The 20,599-nt window shown below is 43.5% G+C and overlaps 1 protein-coding gene across 3 annotated transcripts in view; it reads left to right on the top strand.

Moving 5' to 3' along the window:
• arpp21 (cAMP-regulated phosphoprotein, 21) overlaps positions 1–20,599 on the top strand; it is a 178,297-nt gene that overhangs the window by 123,627 nt on the left and 34,071 nt on the right. For all 3 annotated transcript variants that reach the window (XM_055633761.1, XM_055633759.1, XM_055633760.1), the window contains 7 exons: positions 67–126; positions 228–445; positions 6,685–6,912; positions 8,276–8,430; positions 11,850–11,954; positions 15,349–15,594; positions 20,120–20,246. In XM_055633761.1, the coding sequence (XP_055489736.1) occupies positions 67–126; positions 228–445; positions 6,685–6,912; positions 8,276–8,430; positions 11,850–11,954; positions 15,349–15,594; positions 20,120–20,246 (1,139 nt within the window). The remainder of the gene's footprint in view (positions 1–66; positions 127–227; positions 446–6,684; positions 6,913–8,275; positions 8,431–11,849; positions 11,955–15,348; positions 15,595–20,119; positions 20,247–20,599) is intronic.

Raw genomic sequence — 20,599 nt, 5'->3', positions numbered from 1 at the left:
TTTGTATAAAGAGAAGCAGATTATTCTTTGCAGAATTATTTTACCAGAGTTATTTGTTTTCTCCAGGCGAACTCTAGAGGATATCAATTCATTCAGTGACTCACAGAAAAAGAGGCAGCTATTTAGGTTTGTTACGAGACACGTGAAAGTAAGATTTCAATTAATTTTGGTAACATAACTAATACTGATGATCTTTTGTTTTGTTTTCTGGATACCCTGGATAATAGAGATGCAACAGGGAAAATGTCAAGTAGTCGCCAGAGCAGCACAGAGACTGACGTGAAATGGACTGACCAACGCCCCTGGAGTAGCACTGACTCCGATAGCTCAAATCGAAACTTGAAGCTTCCCGTGACAAAGACAGCAAGTATCGGTGGCATAACGGTGTTAACTCGTGGCGACAGCACAAACAGTAACAGGAGTACAGGCAAACTTTCTAAAACAGGTAGCTGGTATTCAACAGGTTCTGTAGTTCTACTGCATTTTGTTATGGCAACCCGGAAATAACATCAACAGCCTGAAGTTGCTAACTCAATGCGTTAACAATGATAACAGACTGCATAGTAATTGTTACGACAGTACAAGTTTTAATTGTTTCTGAACATGTTGCTTAGCCATACATGTTGTCCACTGATAGATTTGATCCCCTCCGCTGAATCTAAATGAAGAAATGTGGGGTTTAATTCAGAATATTCATAGGGTCATGCAGTGAAGATAGACACAAAATGCTGGAGTAACCCAACGACAAAGGCAGCATCTTTGGAGAGAAGGATGGGTGACATTTTGGGTCAAGACCCTTCTTCAGACTGATGTCAGGGGAGTGGGCAGGACAAAGATAGAATGTAGTCGGAGACAGTAAGACTAGTGGGAAAACTGGGAAGGAGGAGGGGACAGAGAAGGAAAGCAAGGGCTATTTGAAGTTAAGGAAGTCAATGTTCATACCGCTGGGGTGTAAACTACCAAAGCGAAATATGAGGTGCTGTTCCTCCAATTTGCGCTGGGCCTCACTCTGCCAATGGAGGAGGTCCAGGACAGAAAGGTCAGATTGGAATGGGAGGGGGAGTTAAAGTGCTGTGCAACTGGGAGATCAGGTAAGTGAATTAGTTCAAACTGACTGAGCAGAGGTGTTCAGCGAAACGATCACCGAGACTGCGCTTGGTCTCGCCGATGTTGAGTAGTTGACACGTGGAACAGCGGATACAGTACATGAGATTGGAGGAGGTGCAAGTGAACCTCTGCCTCACCTCAAAAGACTGTTTGGGTCCTTGGATGCAGTCGAGAGGGGAGGTAAAGGGACAGATGTTGCATCTCCTGCGGTTGCAGGGGAAGGTACCTGGGGAGGGGGTGGTTTGGCTGGGAAGGGACGAGTTGACCAGGGGGTTTCGGAGGGAAAGGTCTCTGCAGAAAGCAGAAAGGGGAGAAGATGTGGCCAGTGGTGGGATCACGTTGGAGGTGGCAAAAATGTTGGAGGATTATAGTCTGAAGAAGGGTCTCGACTCGAAATGTCACCCATTCCTTCTCTCCAGAGATGCTGCCTGTCCTGCTGAGTTACTCCAGCATTTTGTATCTACCTTGTGTAGCGGCAGATTTTTATATAATTCGAGAAATTAACCCTCTATCCGCTAAATGAACAGCATGGTTAAGGGGAATATCTTCAATACACATGCGAGCTCATCCACAGAGACCTTCAGAGCTTCTTCACAGATAAGTCTTCCAAAACACAGTCTTTTGATTAATGTTCTTTATTGTTGATGAAAAACATTCAGATACATCCAAACATCTCCCGACTCGTTACTACAATCTTCATCGAACTCCAGCTTATTGCTTTAAACATTAGAAAACTCCTCGTGTCTCTGTTACACTTCTCATGGTCGAAGGGTAAACCTTCTCCGTGCTCCTCCAAACATAACTAAAAACTAAGCTTCTGCACAAGAGACATAGCCCAACACATGCCCAAAAATACGTTATAAATCCCACCCACTATATAACGGGCAGTCTAAAATTTAAAGAGACATGCCTTCATTAATGACACGCAAACAAGCCAAATGGCCACTACACCTTGTACAAAACGTTGGTGTGGGTATAGTTGTACAATGTGTTGGTGAAGCCACACTTCGAACATTGTGTTCATTTTTGGTCACCGTGTTATAGGCAAGATGACTACCAGAGGAAAGATGTTGCCAGGACTCGAAGGTGTGAGCTAAGGGCAGAAGTTGTGCAGACCAGGTGTTATTCCTTGAAGCTTGTAAAGCGACCATGTAAAGATGGATAAAGATATCATGCCCTCAAAGTTGGCTTTGCCCCAATTTAGCATTTTAACCTGTGCCCCTATCCATAACTACCTTAAATCTATTTGAACAGTGGGCACTAGTCCCAAAAGGTTCATCCATGAACACTTCATCCACTTGACCCTCACAATTTCCCAAGACTAGGTCAAGTCCCATGTGGGGCCCTCTACATATTGCCAGAGGAAACTCTCCTGAACACATTTGCCAAATTCCATCCCGTCTAAACCTTTTACATTATGGCATTGCCAGTCAATATTGGGAAAGTTAATATCCTCAATAACGACAACTTTATTAGACCTGCTGCTGCCTGCAATCTCGTATGCTATTGGTGTTTGGATTTTCAGTAACAGTTATATAGTCAGACCATCATAAAACACAAAGAACGGGCTCTTCATTCCACCCACATCCAAGCCAACTGTATATCAATGCATATGAAATGTCAATGTATATAAAATCATGAGAGGAGTAGATCGGGTAGATGCACAGTCTTTTGCCCAGAGTAGGTGAATCGAGGACCAGAGGATATAGGTTTAAGGTGAAGGGGAAAAGATTTAATAGGATTCTGAGGGGTAATATTTCACACAAAGGGTGTATGGAACAAGCTGCCAGAGGAGGTAGTTGAGGTAGGGACTATCCCAACGTTTAAGAAACAGTTAGACATGTACATGGATAGGACAAGTTTGGAAGGATATGGACCAAACGCGGGCAGGTGGGACTAGTGTAGCTGCGACAAGTTGGCCCGTGAGGGCAAGTTGGGCTGATGGGCCTGTTTCCACGCTGTATCATTCTATGACTCTATGTAGGAATGTTGCAATCTCCAAACTTATGTATCACTATGACTCTATGACTCTAAGAATTCTGTTTGCCTGCATTTGATACATGGTCTTTCATGCCGTTGCTACTCTTCCTTGTAGTGATCGACGGTATCTATCCCACTCCATTTCCTCTGGCAGTATGTTCCAGATATCAGCCACTATCTCTGTGGAAAATCTTTCCTCTCTGAAACCATTCAAATCCTTTTATTTTAAACCTCCACTATGGGATCTCTATCTGTGCCTTTCATTAATTCATCCCACATTCACTTTCATTCCAGAAATAACAAACCCAGCCGATCCAATGTCTCTTTAAGGTCCTTCAATATGGGCATTTATTGAAGGAATATCTCCTCTACATCTTTTCCAGTACATCCTTGTTATAGCATGGCAATTAAAATTGTACCTAAAACGCTTGCTGTAGCTGAACCAATGTTATATAAATTCTAAAATTATGCCGCAATTCTTAGATTCTGTGTCCCGTCTGGCAACAAATATGCTTTTGCATTCATTACCACCCCGTTGACCTGCGTTGCAAGTTTCAAAGAGCAATGGACGGACAGTGTGGGCAGGTTGGGCCGAAGGGCCTGGTTCCACACTGTATCACTCTATGACTATGACTCTGTGAGCAAGGTCTCTCTGTTGATCAACAGTCTATAGGGTCATTTACAGTGTACAGCCTATCCTTATATGACATCACAAATCAGGATTACAGATGCACCATGGGAAGCACACTGTTACAGATGCACTATAGAAAGCACATTCATAAGTCCATGAGTGATAGGAGCTGAATTAGGCCATTTGGCTCTTTACCGCCATTCAATCATGGCTGATCTATCTCTCCTAACCCCATTCTCCTGGACCATACTGTTGGATTGCATCATAGCCTAGTTTGGGAACAGCTCTGCCCAAGACTGCAAGAAATTACACAGAGTTGTAGATGTAGCCCAGTTCATCAAGCACCAGTCTTCCCGCTGTGGACTCCATCTACACTTCACACTGCCTCAGAAAAGCAACCAACATAATTAAACATTTGTCCCATCTCAGCCCTACCTTGTTTTCCCTGCTCCCATCCATCAGAAGGTAGATAAACTTGAAAGCACTTGTCACCAGACTCAGTAACATCTTCTTCCCCTCTGTAATCAAGCATGAACATTCCTTCCATAAACTACTGTCCGATTCACCTCTACCCCATTGCAGACATTTGTCTTTGTCTATGGAACATATGTGCTACAATACTGAGGGCTACATTCTGCACTCATTATCTTCCTCTTTGCTCTATCTATTGTCCTTGAGTTTGATTTGATTGTTTTCATTTGTAGAAAGGAACTGCAGACGCTGGTATATACCGAAGATAGACACAAAGTGCTGGAGTAACTCATTGGTTCAGGCAGCATCTCTGGAAAAAAAAAAGGATGGCTAACATTGAAGCCTGAAGAAGGGTCCTGACCCGTAAAGTCACCCATCCTTTTTCGCCAGAGATATTGCCTGACCCACCGAGTTACTCCAGCACCATGTGTCTATTTTGATTGTATTCATGTTTAGTATTATCTGATCTGATTGGATGGCGTGCAAAGCAAATCTTTTCAATGTGCCTCGATACATGTGACAATAATAACCTAAAGCTGAAGTCCATGTGCCAGTACTCTGTGCATCTCTACAGCAATTCCATACCCTCCTGAAGCCTTAGACAACTTTCTTTGCTATGACAACATATATTTGTGCATCATCTGCAAAGTTATATGTCGTGTTTGGGAAGATGAAACTCTTTGAATCACTTCCCTCTGGAAGGCAACTCCGGACTGTCAAAGCTGCCACGAGTGGTAGCTCTACTCAATAACCAAAAATCTGTAGCCTTCTTTTGCTCTGGTATTTTATTTAATTCACATGTTTAATCAATAATGTTTTATTGTTAATGTTTAATGTTTTATGTGTCACTCCTAACTGTCACTGTATGTCATATTGTCACTTGCGGGCGGAGCACCCAGGTGAATTCCTTGTATGTGAATACTTGGCCAATAAACCTATTCATTCATTCAGGGCCTTTGAGGAATGTAAAGCAAACAAAAAATAACTTAAGCAGGCAATCAGAAGAGTCAAAAGAGGCTATAAAATGTCACGGGCAGGCATATTTTGAAAATATTCAAAGGCTTTTTACACTAACATCAAAAACAAGAGGGAAACGAGGGAGAAGGTAGAATCTATCCCAGGTTATTGGAAGAGACAAGACAAGAGATAGCAGGGGCCTTGATGACGATCTTTGTATTCTCTCTAGTCACAGGCGAGGTCTCGGAGGTCTGGAGTGTAGCCAATGTAGGTCCTTTATTTCAAAGGTTTCAAAGGTCTTTTATTGTCACCTGTACCAATTAAGGACAGTGATAATCGAATTACCATACAGCCATATGAAAAAAAAAGCACCAACTGCATAAAAGTTAACATTTCAGATGGCGATCGTGATGTTCTGCTAAATCAATTCAGCACCTCCCCCCCCTCCTCTTATATCTTCACCTCTATCTCAAGGTCAAGGTCAAGGTCAGTTCATTGTCACTTGTACCAATTAAGGTATAATGAAATTCGAATTACCATACAACCATACTAAAAAAGAAGTAACAAGACACACAACTACATAAAAGTTAACATAAACATCCATCACAGTAGATTCCCCACATTCCTCACTGTGATGGAAGGCAATAAAGTCCAATCATTTTCCTCTTTTGTTCTTCCACGGTCGGGGCAGTCGAACCATCCATTGGGGCGATTGAAGCTCCCGCAGCCGGCAGTCAAAGCCCCAGCGTCGGGGCGATCAAAACTCCCGCGGCTTGGAGTTCCCGAAGTCGGTCTCTGACCAGAGACCGCGGGCTCCGTGATGTTAAGTCCGTAAGAGGCTACAACTGGAGGTCCGAGGTCGACTCTTGGCAAAGGGATCGCGAGCTCCGTGATGGTTAGTCTGCAGGCGACCATGGTGGAGCTCTCAAAGTCGGACTCCAGCAAAGGCCACCAATTCCCCGAGGTAAACCCGCAGTGTGGACGGAGATACGGTAGGGAGAAAAATCACATCTCTGTCGAGGTAAGAGATTAGAAAAAGTTTCCCCCACCACTCACATAAACCAAACTAAAGAACACTGAAAACATACATTTAACACATACAATTAAAACACAATGAAGGGAAGGACAGACAGACTGTTGGCGAAGGGAAATAAAGATTATCCAGTAAATTGTACACCACTGAGTCTCAGGTCCATATTAAGGAAGCAACTGGAGAAGATTTGCCAGCTCTCCGACACCTCCTCCTACTTATCCTTGGACCAGGAGCCCACAAATGAGCACCAGGCCATAATCTCTGATTTTATCACTTAAACTCCAAGTAAATAGCACCCTAGGTCGGAATCAAACCTGGGTCTCTGGCGCTGTGAGGCAGCAGCCCTAACAGCTGCCCCACTGTGCCGCTCATTCTCCTGTGGCATTAAAAAATTGAGTAAGGTACTCTCATTGAGTTTTGGGAAAAATGTGCATATTGTTAGAAAAAGAATTATTGTGCGCGGAATATCCTTTGCTAAGTTTCAAACTTATTTTACATTCTCTAGGTTCAGAGTCTTCCAGTAGTGCTGGCTCATCAGGTTCATTGTCAAGGAGCCATCAGCCAATGCAAAGTGCAAATGTTATCCCTGTTTCAGTCAACTCTACAGGGTCCGTCTCCTACCCAGATGGCGGAATGGGTGGACAAGTGGCATCCACTAACACAAGTTATATCTTGCTCCCTTTGGAGGCAACAGGTATACCACCTGGCAGTCTGCTGTTAAATCCACACACAGGTAAGTGCAAGTGTTCCATCAACTGATGGCTCGTAAAATATCAAAACAGTATGATGGGCCCTCTATAATTAATTGTTTATTGCAAGACTGCAAAATATAATATTACGCATTTTAGTTGATATGCTTTCTGGATATACAGAAACACCTGTGAAAACCAGGAAAGGAAATAAAAAGCCTAAGCTGTTGTAATATGCGGAAATTTTTATTTTTGTAAATATACAAATATGTATTATGTGGCAAGAATGTTTAAAACTGAATTTTTTCTTCGTGGAAAATTAATGACCATAAATTGAGTTTATGAGAAACTTACTGGGATCATTTTTCTGTAGTTGAAGTTCTTCTTGAGATTTTCAATTCAACATTATTATGTATATAACTTTATATCATTGTTTAAATATTACTAATAGTGGCAATAGTTTGAGCTTCTTGGCATTTGGGCTTCATGGTCTCTCTGCTGAATTATTAAATAAGGTGTTGTCAAAGTTTTCAAAGGTCTTTTATTGTCACATGTACCAATTAAGCTACAGTGATATGCAAATTACCATACAGCCATATGGGGAAAAAAGCATATTTGAGATTGAATGTGGAAGGGAAGTAAGGTTTGTCAACATAATTTGTTGCACCATGTTAACTGTACCTTCTTTGAAGCAAAATGGAGCACCAGATATAGTTATGCATAACATTAACTCTTTAATACATCCAAGGACAAAAACTGGAAATATAAAATGTGAGCAGGATGTTTTCTCGTGGTATGCCTCCATGCAGGATTATAGTTCAGTTTGCATAGAAACATAGAAAATAGGGGCAGGAATAGACCATTTGGCCCTTCGAGTCAGCACCGCCATTCAATATGATCGTGGCTGATCATCCACAATCAGTATCTCGTTCCTGCTTTCTCCCCATATCCCTTGATTCCGTTAGCCCTGAGAGCTATATCTAACTCTCTCTTGAATACATCCAATGAATTGGCCTCCACTGCCTTCTGTGGCAGAGTATTCCACAGATTCACAACTCTCTGGGTGAAAATGTTTTTCCTCATGCAGGCCTAAATGGCCTACCACTTATTCTTAAACTGTGACCCCTGGTTCTGGACTCCCCAGCATTGGAAACATTTTTCCTGCATCTAGCCTGTCTAATCCCTTAAGAATTTTATATGTTTCTATAATGATTGAATTAATACGTTTATTAGCCAAGTATTCACATGCAAGGATCCCCTCCATTCCTTCTAAACTCCAGTGAATATAAGACCAATCCAGTTTATGCTGCACTTGTCCAACAGATTTTTAATCAGAATTTTTAGACGTTTAATTATTGACACCGATTCTCTTTTTTGCATTGATTGAGTTTATTGCACGTATTACAGGTCAACCCTTTGTGAATCCCGATGGTACACCAGCAATTTATAATCCTCCGGCCGGCTCGCATTCGGTTAGAAGTCCACGTCCTGGACAGAGCCAGCAGCAGCCTCCTCCACAGTCACAGCAGCAGCAGCAGATACCCAGCCACCTCATTCCACAGGTACTGTTTTTGTACTTACCAAATTTACAATTGGATTACTGCACTCACAATCTCATTCTCCATTCATTACTTTGGCAGTGTTTGGCTGGAATTGAAATTATTTGCCTGAAATTGGCAACTTTGGCTCAGTTTTGTTTAGCATATTACTCAGTCAAATTTAAATGTACTTGAGTGTGTTTGCCTCCAGCCTGGTAAAGGCAGAGTCTGGCAACTTCAGTGTTGCGTTTGCTCATTCTGCCCGCCTGCGACTGCATGGGTTTCTCCAAGTGCTCTGGTTTTCCTCTGTATCCCAGAGAGACATTGAGGGAAAGGGGGTAAGTAGAGAGAGAATAGAGCCCTGCAGAAAGCAAAGTGTGGAGCCGCAGGAGATGGGCAAGGTCCTGAATGAGTATTTCTCCTCTGTTTTTACGGTGGACTGGGGAACTTGCGACAGTTAATGAAGACGTCTGCAGGACAGTTCATATTACGGTAGAGGTGCTGGATATCCTAAGGTGTACAAAGGTAGATTAATCTCCTGGCCCTGATCAATATATCCAAGGACATTGTGAGAAGGTAAAGAAATTGCAGATGCCCTGGCTGAGATTCATGAATCACCATTAGACATGGATAAGGTGCTGGAAGACTGTGAGGTGGCTAATGTTGTGCCTCTATTTAAGAATTGCTGTGAGGAAAAGTCTGGAAACTATAGAGTAGAGAGCCTAACATCTGTGGTAGGTAAGTTACTGGAGAGGATTCTGATGGATAAGATTTAAATGCAAAGTCACCCTGCTTTTGTACATGGGAGGTCATGTCTTACAAATCTGAGTTTTTTGAAGAAGTAACTAAAAATATTGATGAGAGCAGGCCTCAGACATGATCTATGTTCAAGAAGGAACTGCAGATGCTGGAGAATTGAAAATTGCTGGAGAAACTCAGCGAAGTTCCTTCGCTCCATAGATGCTGCCGCACCCGCTGAGTTTCTCCAGCAATTTTATCTACCTCAGACACGATCTATATGTATTTCAGCAAGGCATTTGATAAGGTACCGCATGGCAGGCTGCTCTGGAAGGTTAGATCGCATGGGTCGTGAGGGCCTGAACTATATGGAGACGTTGGACAGGCTGGGAGTATATTTCTTGGTTGGCAGGAGTCAAGGGGTGATCTTATGCCGATGTATAAGATCATGGGCAGTTTAACATGCTGTGACATTCTCCGTAATCAATAAAGTAACCTGTTATTACCCAAACTTCTATCTCGCCAGTAGCACCTACACCCTGGAATATTAAACTACCAGTCCTGTCCCTCCCTCTGCCATGGCTATAACCTCCCATTCGCACGTACCTATCCATGCCCTGAGTGCATCCGGCTTTCGCATCAGGTCTCTTGCAATGAAATAAATGCAACTTAAACCGACCATCCTGCATTGCTGCCTGCCATGCTCCTGCCTATCCTGTCTACTGCATTTGCTTTCATTACCTTCCATTCCAACATCCAGCCTCACTCCTGCATTAGATCCTGTGCCTCTGCCAGTCAAGTTTAAACACCTCCCGAGTAGCATTTGCAACCTGACACCTCTTGTACCCGTCACCTCTGCCCCAGAAAAGGTCCCAATCATCCAAAAATCAGAGTCCCTGGCCCCTGCACCAAACTCCTCAGCCACACATTCACTTTTCCCATCTTCCTGTTCAAACCCTCACTACTAAGTGGCTTCTTTAACAATCCGGAGATTGCTATCCTCGAGGTCCTGCTTTTTAACCGTTTGCCTAGCTCGCTGTTTTCCATTAGCAGGTCCCCATTCCTTTTCCAACTGATGTCATTTGTGCCAGTGTCCACAACGACTGCCGGCAGCTCATCCACCCTCTTGAAAATGTTCTCCAATGGCTCCGAGATATCCGGAATCCTGATTCAGGGAGGCAGCACACTATACTGGAGGTAGACACAAAATGCTGGAGTAACTCAGCGGCTCAAGCAGCATCTCTGGAGAGAAGGAATGGGTAACGTTTCGGGTGGAGAACCTTCTTCAGACCCTTCTTCAGTCGACCCGAAGCGTGACCCATTCCTTCTCTCCAGTGCTCCGGCATGAGGGTGTTCAAAAAGTCCAGCCCGAACTGCAATTTAACCGTTTACCTGGGAAAACGGGATTTCATCGACCACCTTGACCACGTGGACCCTGTGGATGGTGTGGTCCTGGTTGACCCCGAGTATCTGAAGGACAGACGGATGTTTGTCACACTGACCTGCGCGTTCCGTTACGGCCGGGAGGATCTGGACGTGCTGGGTTTATCAGTCCATATCAGGTCTTCTCTCCAGTCCTGCTTGACCCGCTGAGTTACTCCAGCATTTTGTGTCTACCTTCGATTTTACTAGCATCTGCAGTTCTTTCTTACTACACTATACTGGAGTCTCTTTTGCTGTAACAGAATCTCCTGCCTGTCCCCTATTCTCACGGGTCTCCTATCACTGTGGCTCTGCCTGTCTACTGCCTGTCTGCAGTGTCTCTGTCTGGGCCGGCCACAGATCTGACTGCTCTGCCCTGACTGGTCATCTCACCCCCCCGCCCACAGTATACAAAGGGGCCTACCCTGTTGTTGAGGGAATACTCCCTTTCCTCGTGTCGCCCATCTACTTTATGTCATACCCTCAGCCTGACCACCTCACTGTAACTTTCAATCTATGACCTCCTCAGTCTCCTGCATGGTCCACATGGCACCCAGCTGTTGTTCCAGTTCCCTAACATGGTTGATAAGGAACTACAGCTGGACGCACCTCACACGGGTGTAGTTCTCAGAGACACTGGAAATCTCTAGTTTCCCTCTCAGTCTGAAGAAGTGTCTCGACCCGAAACGTCACCTATTTATTTTCTCTGGAGGTGGTGCCTGACTCGCTGAGTTACTCTTGCGTTCATCTTGTGTCCATCTATCACTTGCTAGGCTTTGCCCCTCCTCATCTCCCTTTACCAGCTTTCTCCACCTTACTCCACTTAATCTGAGGTCGGATCGCAGCCTGTAGCCTAATAGAAACATAGACACATAGAAACATAGAAATTAGGTGCAGGAGTAGGCCATTCGGCCCTTCGAGCCTGCACCGCCATTCAATATGATCATGGCTGATCATCTAACTCAGTAGCCCGTACCTGCCTTCTCTCCATACCCTCTGATCCCCTTAGCCACAAGGGCCACATCTAACTCCCTCTTAAATATAGCCAATGAACTGTGGCCTCAACTACCCTCTGTGGCAGAGAGTTCCAGAGATTCACCACTCTCTGTGTGAAAAAAAAAATCTATCCATTCCTTCCATTGTGCTTTCTGACCATTGAGTTTCTCCTTTTTTATGCTCAGGTTGCCATCACCTGCGGTTTCTTGTATCCCCTCATTTTGTATTTTATAGAACTCTGAACTGTAAATTCAATATTTGACTTTGCTTCTGAATTATTTTCTCAGCCAGTTCAAGCAATGCAGCCTACGTCCCAGCCTGCCCCGTATCCAACAGCTTCTTATCCTTCCCAGCACCTGCTGCCTGTTTCTCCAACACAACAGTTTCCAGTGGTACTTGTATCGTTTCACTTGCTTCTACCCATTAATTATAATATTTGCAATGTGTGTATAAATGTATCTTAAGTTTGTTTGTGCGTTTTGCTTCACTTTCAGTGGTAATTGTTCACTGTATTAATTGCTGATGACTGTTCATGTTTGACGCTAATTCTATACAGTAAACTCAATGCTAGCATTTATTTCAAGAGGGCTAAAATACAAAAATAGGGATGTAATGCTGAGGCTCTATCAGGCGCATTTGGAATATTGTGAGCAACTTTGGGCACCATATCTGAGGAAGGATGTGCTGGCTCTGGAGAGGGTCCAGAGGAGGTTTACGAGAATGATCCCAGGAATGACTGGGTTAACATATGATGAGCATTTGATGGCACTGGGCCTGTACTCGCTGGAGTTTAGAAGGATGAGTGGGTACCTCATTGAAACGTGCCGAATAGTGAAAGGCTTGGATGGAATGGATGTGGAGAGGATGTTTCCATCAGTGGGAGAGTCTAGGTCCAAAGTCATAGCCTCAGGATTAAAGGACGTTCCTTTAGGAAGGAGATGACGAGGAATTTCTTTTGTCAGAGGGTGGTGAATCTGTGGAATTATTTGCCATAGAAGGCTGTGGAGGCCAAGTCAATGGATGTTTTTAAGGCAGAGATAGATATATTCTTGATGAGTACAGGTGTCAAGGATTATGGGGAGAAGGCAGGAGAATGGGGTTAGAAGGGAGAGATAGATCAGCCATGATTGAATGGCGGAGTAGACTTGATGGGCCGAATGGCCTAATTCTGTTCCTATGACTTGGTACATTACTTGTCAAAATATTTGTGAATGAGGGAGTTGCTTGACTCTGTGTTCAGGTTAAATAAAAAAGCTAATGATTATCATTGACAAACGGAAAACATGCTAGTAAAACGATTTATTCATACTGTGAGAGCAGAAAATAATTTTATTTTATGTTTCAAGGCCCGTTGAATGCACATGAACAATTACTCTCAGTGGTTCATTGAGATATAAATATCTAAAACATTTAAATAGTTTAAAGCCTTTTCTTTTTGTATTCCAATCAGTTGAATAACAGACTTAATAAAAATGGACAAGATCAAAAATGTAAAGATTGAATGTTATCCATATCCATCACCTACCACAACATTCCCCTACCTCTGCAAGGAGTTGATTCTGACACAACAGAGGAAAAACCTGGTGATAGCAAAAGGCAGATTATTTTACTATTACACCAATTTGTACTTCCGTTGATTTCAGTGGAACTACAAATAGAGGAATAAACAGACTGGAACTTTTTAGTTTAGTTTGGTTGAGAGATACAGCATGGAAACAGGCCTTTTGGCGCACCGAGTCCGCGCTGACCAGCGATCCCTGCATATTAACACTATCCTACACACACTAGGGACAATTTTTACATTTACCAAGCCAATTTACCTACATACCTGTACGTCTTTGGAGTGCGGGAGGAAACTAAAGATCTCGGAGAAAACACACGCGGTCACAGGGAGAACGTACAAACTCCGTACAGACAGCACCCGCAGTCAGGATTGAACCTGGGTTTCCACTGCTGCAAGTGCTGTAAGGCAGCAATGTTACCTCTGCACCACCATGCTGCCCTTGCTATTGTGTTTAGGATATTACATACAATCAAATGGTAAAGAAGGCATAGGGTATGCTCGCTTTCATAGGTCAGGGCGTGGAGTGTAATAGTCAAGAAGTCATGATGCAGCTTTATAGGACTTTGTGATAGACACAAAAAGCTGGAGTAACTTAGCGGGACAAGCTGCATCTCTGGAGAGAAGGAATGGGTGACATTTCGGGCCAAGGCCCTTCTTCAGACGGACTTTGGTTAGGTTGCATTTGGAGTATTGTGTGCAGTTTCGGTTCCCACATTACGGGAAGAATGTGCTTTAGAAAGGGTGCAGAGTAGGTTTACGGGAATGATGCCTGGATTAGTGGGTATTAGTTACAGGGAGAGATAGGACAGACTTGGATTGTTTTCTCTGGAACCCCAAAGGTTGCAGGGAGACCTGATAGAAGTGTATGAAATAATGAGAGGCATAGATATGGGCCTGTCCCATTTACGCAACGTTTTTGGTGACTGCCGGCACCCGTCATAGGTCGTTGCAGGTCGGCGAAAATTTCCAACATGTTGAAAATCCAGCGGCAACCAGAAAGACACTACGACTCTTTGGGCGACTGAGGAGACTACTCACGACCATACAGGCGACACCCTGGCGACATGTCGCGGGGTGAAGCCTGTATGATCGTGAGTAGTCGCCCAAAGAGTTGTACCTTGTTTTGGTCCCCGCTGGATTTTCAACATGTTGAAAATGTTTGGCGACCTGCAACGACCTATGACGGGTGCCGGCAGTCGCCGAAAAAGGCGCGTAAATGGGTAAACTTTAAGGTAAACTGTCAGAATCTTTTTCCCAGGGTAGAAAAATTAAATACTAGGGGGCAGAGCTTTAAGATGAGAGGGGCAAAGTTTGAAGGCGATGTGTGGGCCAAGTTTTTTTAAAAAGAGGGTGGTGAGTGCCTGGAGCTGGCTGTTGGCGATGGTGGTTGAAGCAGATATGTTAGTGGCATTTACAAGATTTTCAGATAGCATATGGAAATGCAGGGAGTGGATGGATATGGGTTGTGTGAAGGTTGATAAGTGATAGTCTAGGCATCATGTTGAACACAGACATTGTGGGCTGAAGGGCTTGTTTTTGTGCTGTGCTGTTTTATGTTCCGATTAAGTTCTGCCCCACTGTTCAATGCACGTGCCATCAATGCAATGTTTTGAAAGGCTTTGCTCTGCTCTAAGCTGGTTAATAACAGCTTAAGGGCCACGTGGGCATAATTTGTGCGTCACGCAGGTGGCGTGCGAAGATTTTGTGAATCCTAAAATCCTGGGGCGCCGTGCGCGACCACACGTCACTGCCTACGTCACCACGCGCCATGCACGCGTAATGGATGCCATCCGCGCATCACGTGCGTCGTGACGGGTAAATTATGTCACGTAAATGACGCGCAAATGACGCCCAAGTGGGACGTGGTCCTTTAGTCTGTGTTTAATCACCGTTAGTAGCCGTGAGTTTAAGAGGAGCAAGCCAATGACGGCTTCTTCCTCTTATCACTATCCAATGATCCCTGATGGGCAAAGGTGTGTTTTTGTACATTTGTACATGTACATGCTTTTATTAACTATAGCCCATGTTGGCAGGTAAGATTGATTCAGAGCTCTATTCATTTTTAATGGTTAACAACCATGGCATGAAATCAAACACAGCGTGTAGTTCTGTAGATATGTGTTTGGTCTTGTTTGTCTTTAAAGTTGCATGTTTTCTGCTAATCCTCTTAGAGGAATCATTCAGCAGACAGTACTCATTGTTCTTTGATGGCTTCATCACAGCGAGAAGACCTGGCCTCGCAGTTTAACCAGATGAGTTTAAGCAGACAGTCATCAGGAGAGGCCACTGAGCCACCGTCTGGCTCTGTCTATCAATCAGCCATCTTGCCTCATGCACCCCAACAATCGAACTATGTTTTGGCATCGACAAGTCAGCTTCCTCCAGGTAGTTTTACTGGATCTGGACAGCCCATGTCTCAACAAGTGCTACAGCCACCGCAAGGATTTGTACCACAGCCATCTGCCCAGGTATGAGATAGATATCAGGTAAGCATGGCTTCTTAAATAAAAGCAAAGTTGAACTGAATCTAAAATGAAAATGACATCTCATTTCAAACAGTAAACATCCATTGACAAGGTGGCTTAAGTTTCATTAACAAAAAAGTGACTTTGTTAACAAAATAACTAGTCAGATTATTTTGCAATATAAAGATGCCAAATTGGTTTACATCATGTCACTTTTCGATACCCAATTCAATTAAAAAAATAATTGAACAATTAGGGACTGACCCTGTATTTTGGGTTGGGCTACAATTTCCCGACCTTCAAATCTGACGCTTTAATGCATGGAGCCTAAACATGCTCACTGGCACCCAATGATGCCTGGGCTACAATTCCATGTAGATGTTGTAGTACCTGTGACACCTGCTTTATTATTATGTCAAAGTTAGGGGGTAGAGCGGATCTGACGAGCAATGTTTTTAAACCTAGGACTATTTGGAATCTCAAATGTATTGCCTGAGGAGGTGGTGGGGGCCAAGACTCGGGCAATATTTAGGAGAGGACTTGAATCACAAGACATAGAAAGCAATGGGCAAAGACGGGAAACGTGAATTTGTATAAATGGGATTCCATGCTCATTTGTGACACGGTCGAACAAACAACCTGTTTTTGTGCTGTATGATTCTCTGACAAGAATGAAAGAATTGACTGACTGGCATTTAGAAGGATGAGAGGGAATCTTTATAGAAACATATAAAATTCTTAAGGGATTGAGAAAATGTTCCCGATGTAGGGGGAGTCCAGAACCAGGGGTCACAGTTTATGAATATGGGGTAGGCCATTTAGGACTGAGATGAGGAAAAGGTTTTTCAGCCAGAGAGTTGTGAATCTGTGAAATTCTCTGCCACAGACGGCAGTGGAGGCCAATTCGCTGGATATATTTAAGAGAGAGTTCGATATAGCCTTGGGGCTAATGGAATCAAGGGATATGGGGAGAAAGCAGGAGCAGGGTACTGATTCTGGATGATCAGCCATGATCGTATTGAATGGCCTACTCCTGCACCCATTTTTTATGTTTCTAAAGGGGACCTGCCTGAATAACCACCAATCTTCCAACACAGCACAGACTTAATTAACAACCCCACTCATTGCATTACGTCAGACTCGTCTAATGTTCTTTGTGGAGACTGAATAAGGAATATGATTGTTGACTTTGTCCACTTCTGAATTACACAGCAGCACATTCTCCAACAAAATGTGGATTGGCACATCACAGAAAGACAGACAGAATTTGTAGATGAGAAACGACATGTAAATAAAGATACCTCACTGTTTGTGTGTTTCCATAGTAATCTTAATGTATGTTTTTATTGCTGCTGTGGGTATGACTTAACAAATGCTGACATGCTGATACCCCTATCTCATTGTCTTAGAGTCACAGGGTCATGGAGTGATACAATGTGGAAACAGACCATACAGCCCAATTTGTTCACAACGGCCAACATGTCCCAGCTACACTAGTCCCACCTGCCCGCGCTTGTCCCATATCCCTCCAAACCTTTCCTATCTATGTACCTACCTAATTGTTTCTTAAATGTTGGGATGGTCCCTGTTACAACTACCTCATCTGGCAGTTTGTTACAAATCACACACCACCCTTTGTTTGAAAAAGTTGCAGCTTTAAATATTTTCTCCTTCACCTTAAACCTATGTCCTCTGGTCGTCGATTCACCTATTCTGGGCAAGAGACTCTGTGCATCTACCTAATCTATTTCGTTCATGATAATCATACACCGCTATAAAATCATCCCTCATCCTTCAGCTCTCCAAGGAGTAACAGCCTATTCAACCTCTACTGATAACTAAGACCCTCTTGTCCTGGCAACATCCTTGTAAATCTTCTCTGTACCCTTTCCAGCTAGACACCATCTTTCCAATAAAATAGTGCCCAGAATTGAAAACAATACTCTAAATGCGCCCTCACCAATGTCTTATACATCTGCAACATGACCTCCCAACTTCTATACTCAATACTCTGATTGATAAAGATCAATGTGCTAAAAGCCTTTGTGACCACCCTACTTGACCTTCAAGGAACCATGCACTTGTACTCCTGGATCCCATGAAGATCAGCTGTACACCAATCCCCAGAGCCCTACCATTCACTGTGTAGGTCTTGCCCATGTTAGACTTCCCGAAATGCAACACCTCACACTTCTCTGTAAATTCCATCAACCATTCCTCAGCCGATCTGGCCAATCGATCAAGATCCTGCTGCAATTTTTCACAATCATCTTCACTATCTGCAAAAAAATTCACTTTTGTATCATCTGAAAACCTGCTAATCTTGCCCTGTATGTTCTCATCCACATCATTGATATAGATGACAAACATTAATGGGCCCAGCATCGAACCCTGAGGCACACCACTAGTCACAGGAACCAGTCCGAAAAGCAACTTTTCACCATCACCCTCTGCTTCCTTGCATGAAGCCAATTTTCTATCCATTCAGCTGTCATTTGTATCCCATACAATCTAACTTTCCAGAGCAGCCTACCATGCGGAACCTTGTCGAATGCTTTGCTGAAGCCCATATATACCACATCTACAGCTCCGCATCAACCTTTTTGGTCACGTCTTCAAAAATCTCCATCAGTTTTACAAGACACGACCTCCCATATACAAACCCATGCTGTCTATTCCTAAACAACCCTTGTCCATCTACATGCATATTCATGCTATTGAGGGAATGCAGCGTAGGTTTACAAGGTTAATTCCCGGAATGACGAGACTGTCATATGTTGAGAGAATGGATCATACTTGTATACGCTAGAATTTAGAAGGATGAGAGGATATCTTATTGAAACATATGAGATTATTATGGGCTTGGACATGCTAGAGGCAGGAAACATGTTCCCGATGTTGGGGGAGTCCAGAACCAGGGGCCACAGTTTAAGAATAAGGACTAAACCATTTAGAACGGAGATGAGAAAAAACTTTTTCTCACAGAGAGTGGTGAGTCTTTGGAATTCTCTGCCGCAGAGGGCAGTGGAGGCCGGTTCTCTGGATACTTTCAAGAGAGAGCTGGATAGGGCTCTTAAAGATAGCGGAGTCAGGGGATATGGGGAGAAGGCAGGAGCGGGATACATATTGGGGATGATCAGCCATGATCACATTGAATGGCGGTGCTAACTCGAAGGGCCGAATGGCCTACTCCTGCTTCTATTGTCTATTGTGTATTATCTATTGTTAGTAGGCAATAAAAAACTTTTCACTGTACCTCAGTACACGTGACAATAAACTAAGCTGAACTGAATGTTTTTGCCGAACATGATGTCAAGTTAAACTTGTTCCATCTGCCTGCACGTGATGCATATCCCTCTGTTCTCTGCACTGTTAAATGCCACTATTATATCTGCCTCCAGCAACACTGCTGGCAGTGTGTTCCAGTCCCCCACCACTCTCCGTGTAAAACAACATGCTCCGCACATCTCCATTCAACTTCTCCCCTCTCTTCTAACTCCATCCTCTAATGTTGGATATTTCCACCCTGGGAAAAAGGTTCTGACTACCTACCCTATGTGTGCCGCTCATTATTTTATATACTTCTATCGTCTCCCCGCAATCTCTGATGTTCCAGAGAAAATAATTCAAACCTATCCAACGCTGTAGCGGAAAGCCTCAAATTCAAGTGGCATTGTGGTAAACCGCGTCTGTAATGGGGCGAGTAGAGTTGAACGTAATACTCCACATGCAGCCTAAACAAAGTCTTATGGAGCTGCATTATGATTTCTTAGCTCTTATATTCAATGCCTGGCAATGAAGGCAAACATACCATACTCCTTGAACCCTAACTACCCTCCATCCACCGTGCAGGTTTGTAGGTTAATCGGCTTGGTGCAAATGTAAATTGTCCTTGTGTAGGGCAGTGTTAATGTGCAGGGGTCGGTGCGGACTTGGTGGGCCGAAGGGCCTGTTTCCACGCTGTATCTCTCAACTAAACTAAAACTGCACCTAAGATCAGGATCAAACCCGCGTCTCTGGCGCTGTGAGGCAGAGGCTCTACCAGATGTGCCACTCTGACATAGAGGTGATGAAAGCAGAAATGACAGTTGCATGAACATGCAACGAATATAGGGATATGGATCATGTGCAGGCAGATTGGATTAGTCTCATTGGCATCATGGCCAGCACGGTCATGGTGAGCTGAAGGATCTGTGCCTTGGATGTACTTTTCTATGTTCTCGTTCTATACAATGCAGAAGTTAGTAACCCCAGTTATCGCTCCACCCAATTGTGAAATTAGTGACAGCACAATGCATCTGGAAATAGACTACTTCAAAGAGAAAGTAATTTGCCTGATGAGTAACAATATACTTTAATCCATTAAACCATTTGCTTTTCAGGAAACGCTGTTTTTATAGTGATCAGTCAACAAAAGTAGTTATGACTCTGCACGTTCTTGAATACTTTGTCACATAATTATTAATGAACTGCTAGTGATTGAAACTTAAAGATTGGAAATTAGAAATCTTCTGTAAATATCTTTCAGATGCCAGTGTATTACTACCCGTCTGGCCAGTACACTACCTCAGCAGCCCAACAGTTCAGGCCTGTTGCTACTGTTCAATACAATGCACAGCGAAGTCAGCAGGCACCACAAACCACACAACAGACAGGTAAGTCATTTCAGCAGTGTTGTTTCTGATTACTCCGAATGAGCCTTTTAATTCACTCCAAGCTTCTGCCTTATCATGACTTGGGATCATTCAGAATTAGGAACAAATTGAAGAACAGGTTCCAATTGCTATTCTCCAAGCAATCAGGAATCAAAAGCATGAAACAGTTTTTAAACTTTGAATTCAGCTTCTATCACAACCTACCCGTTTGAGAAATTTACATGCATGCCGTTTTGTATTAATTTCTTCTTTGGGAAAGCAAACAAATGTACCCATCCTGCTTGATGCTTTATCTGATGAAAAGACAACTGAGTGTTTCGCTCCACAGATGCAACTTGATCTGAATGATTCAA

Source organism: Leucoraja erinacea, chromosome 4 (assembly GCF_028641065.1).
Source record: "Leucoraja erinacea ecotype New England chromosome 4, Leri_hhj_1, whole genome shotgun sequence".
Taxonomy (NCBI): domain Eukaryota; kingdom Metazoa; phylum Chordata; class Chondrichthyes; order Rajiformes; family Rajidae; genus Leucoraja; species Leucoraja erinaceus.
Note: the sequence above shows the minus strand (reverse complement) of the source record. Positions and strands in the feature narration are given on the sequence as shown.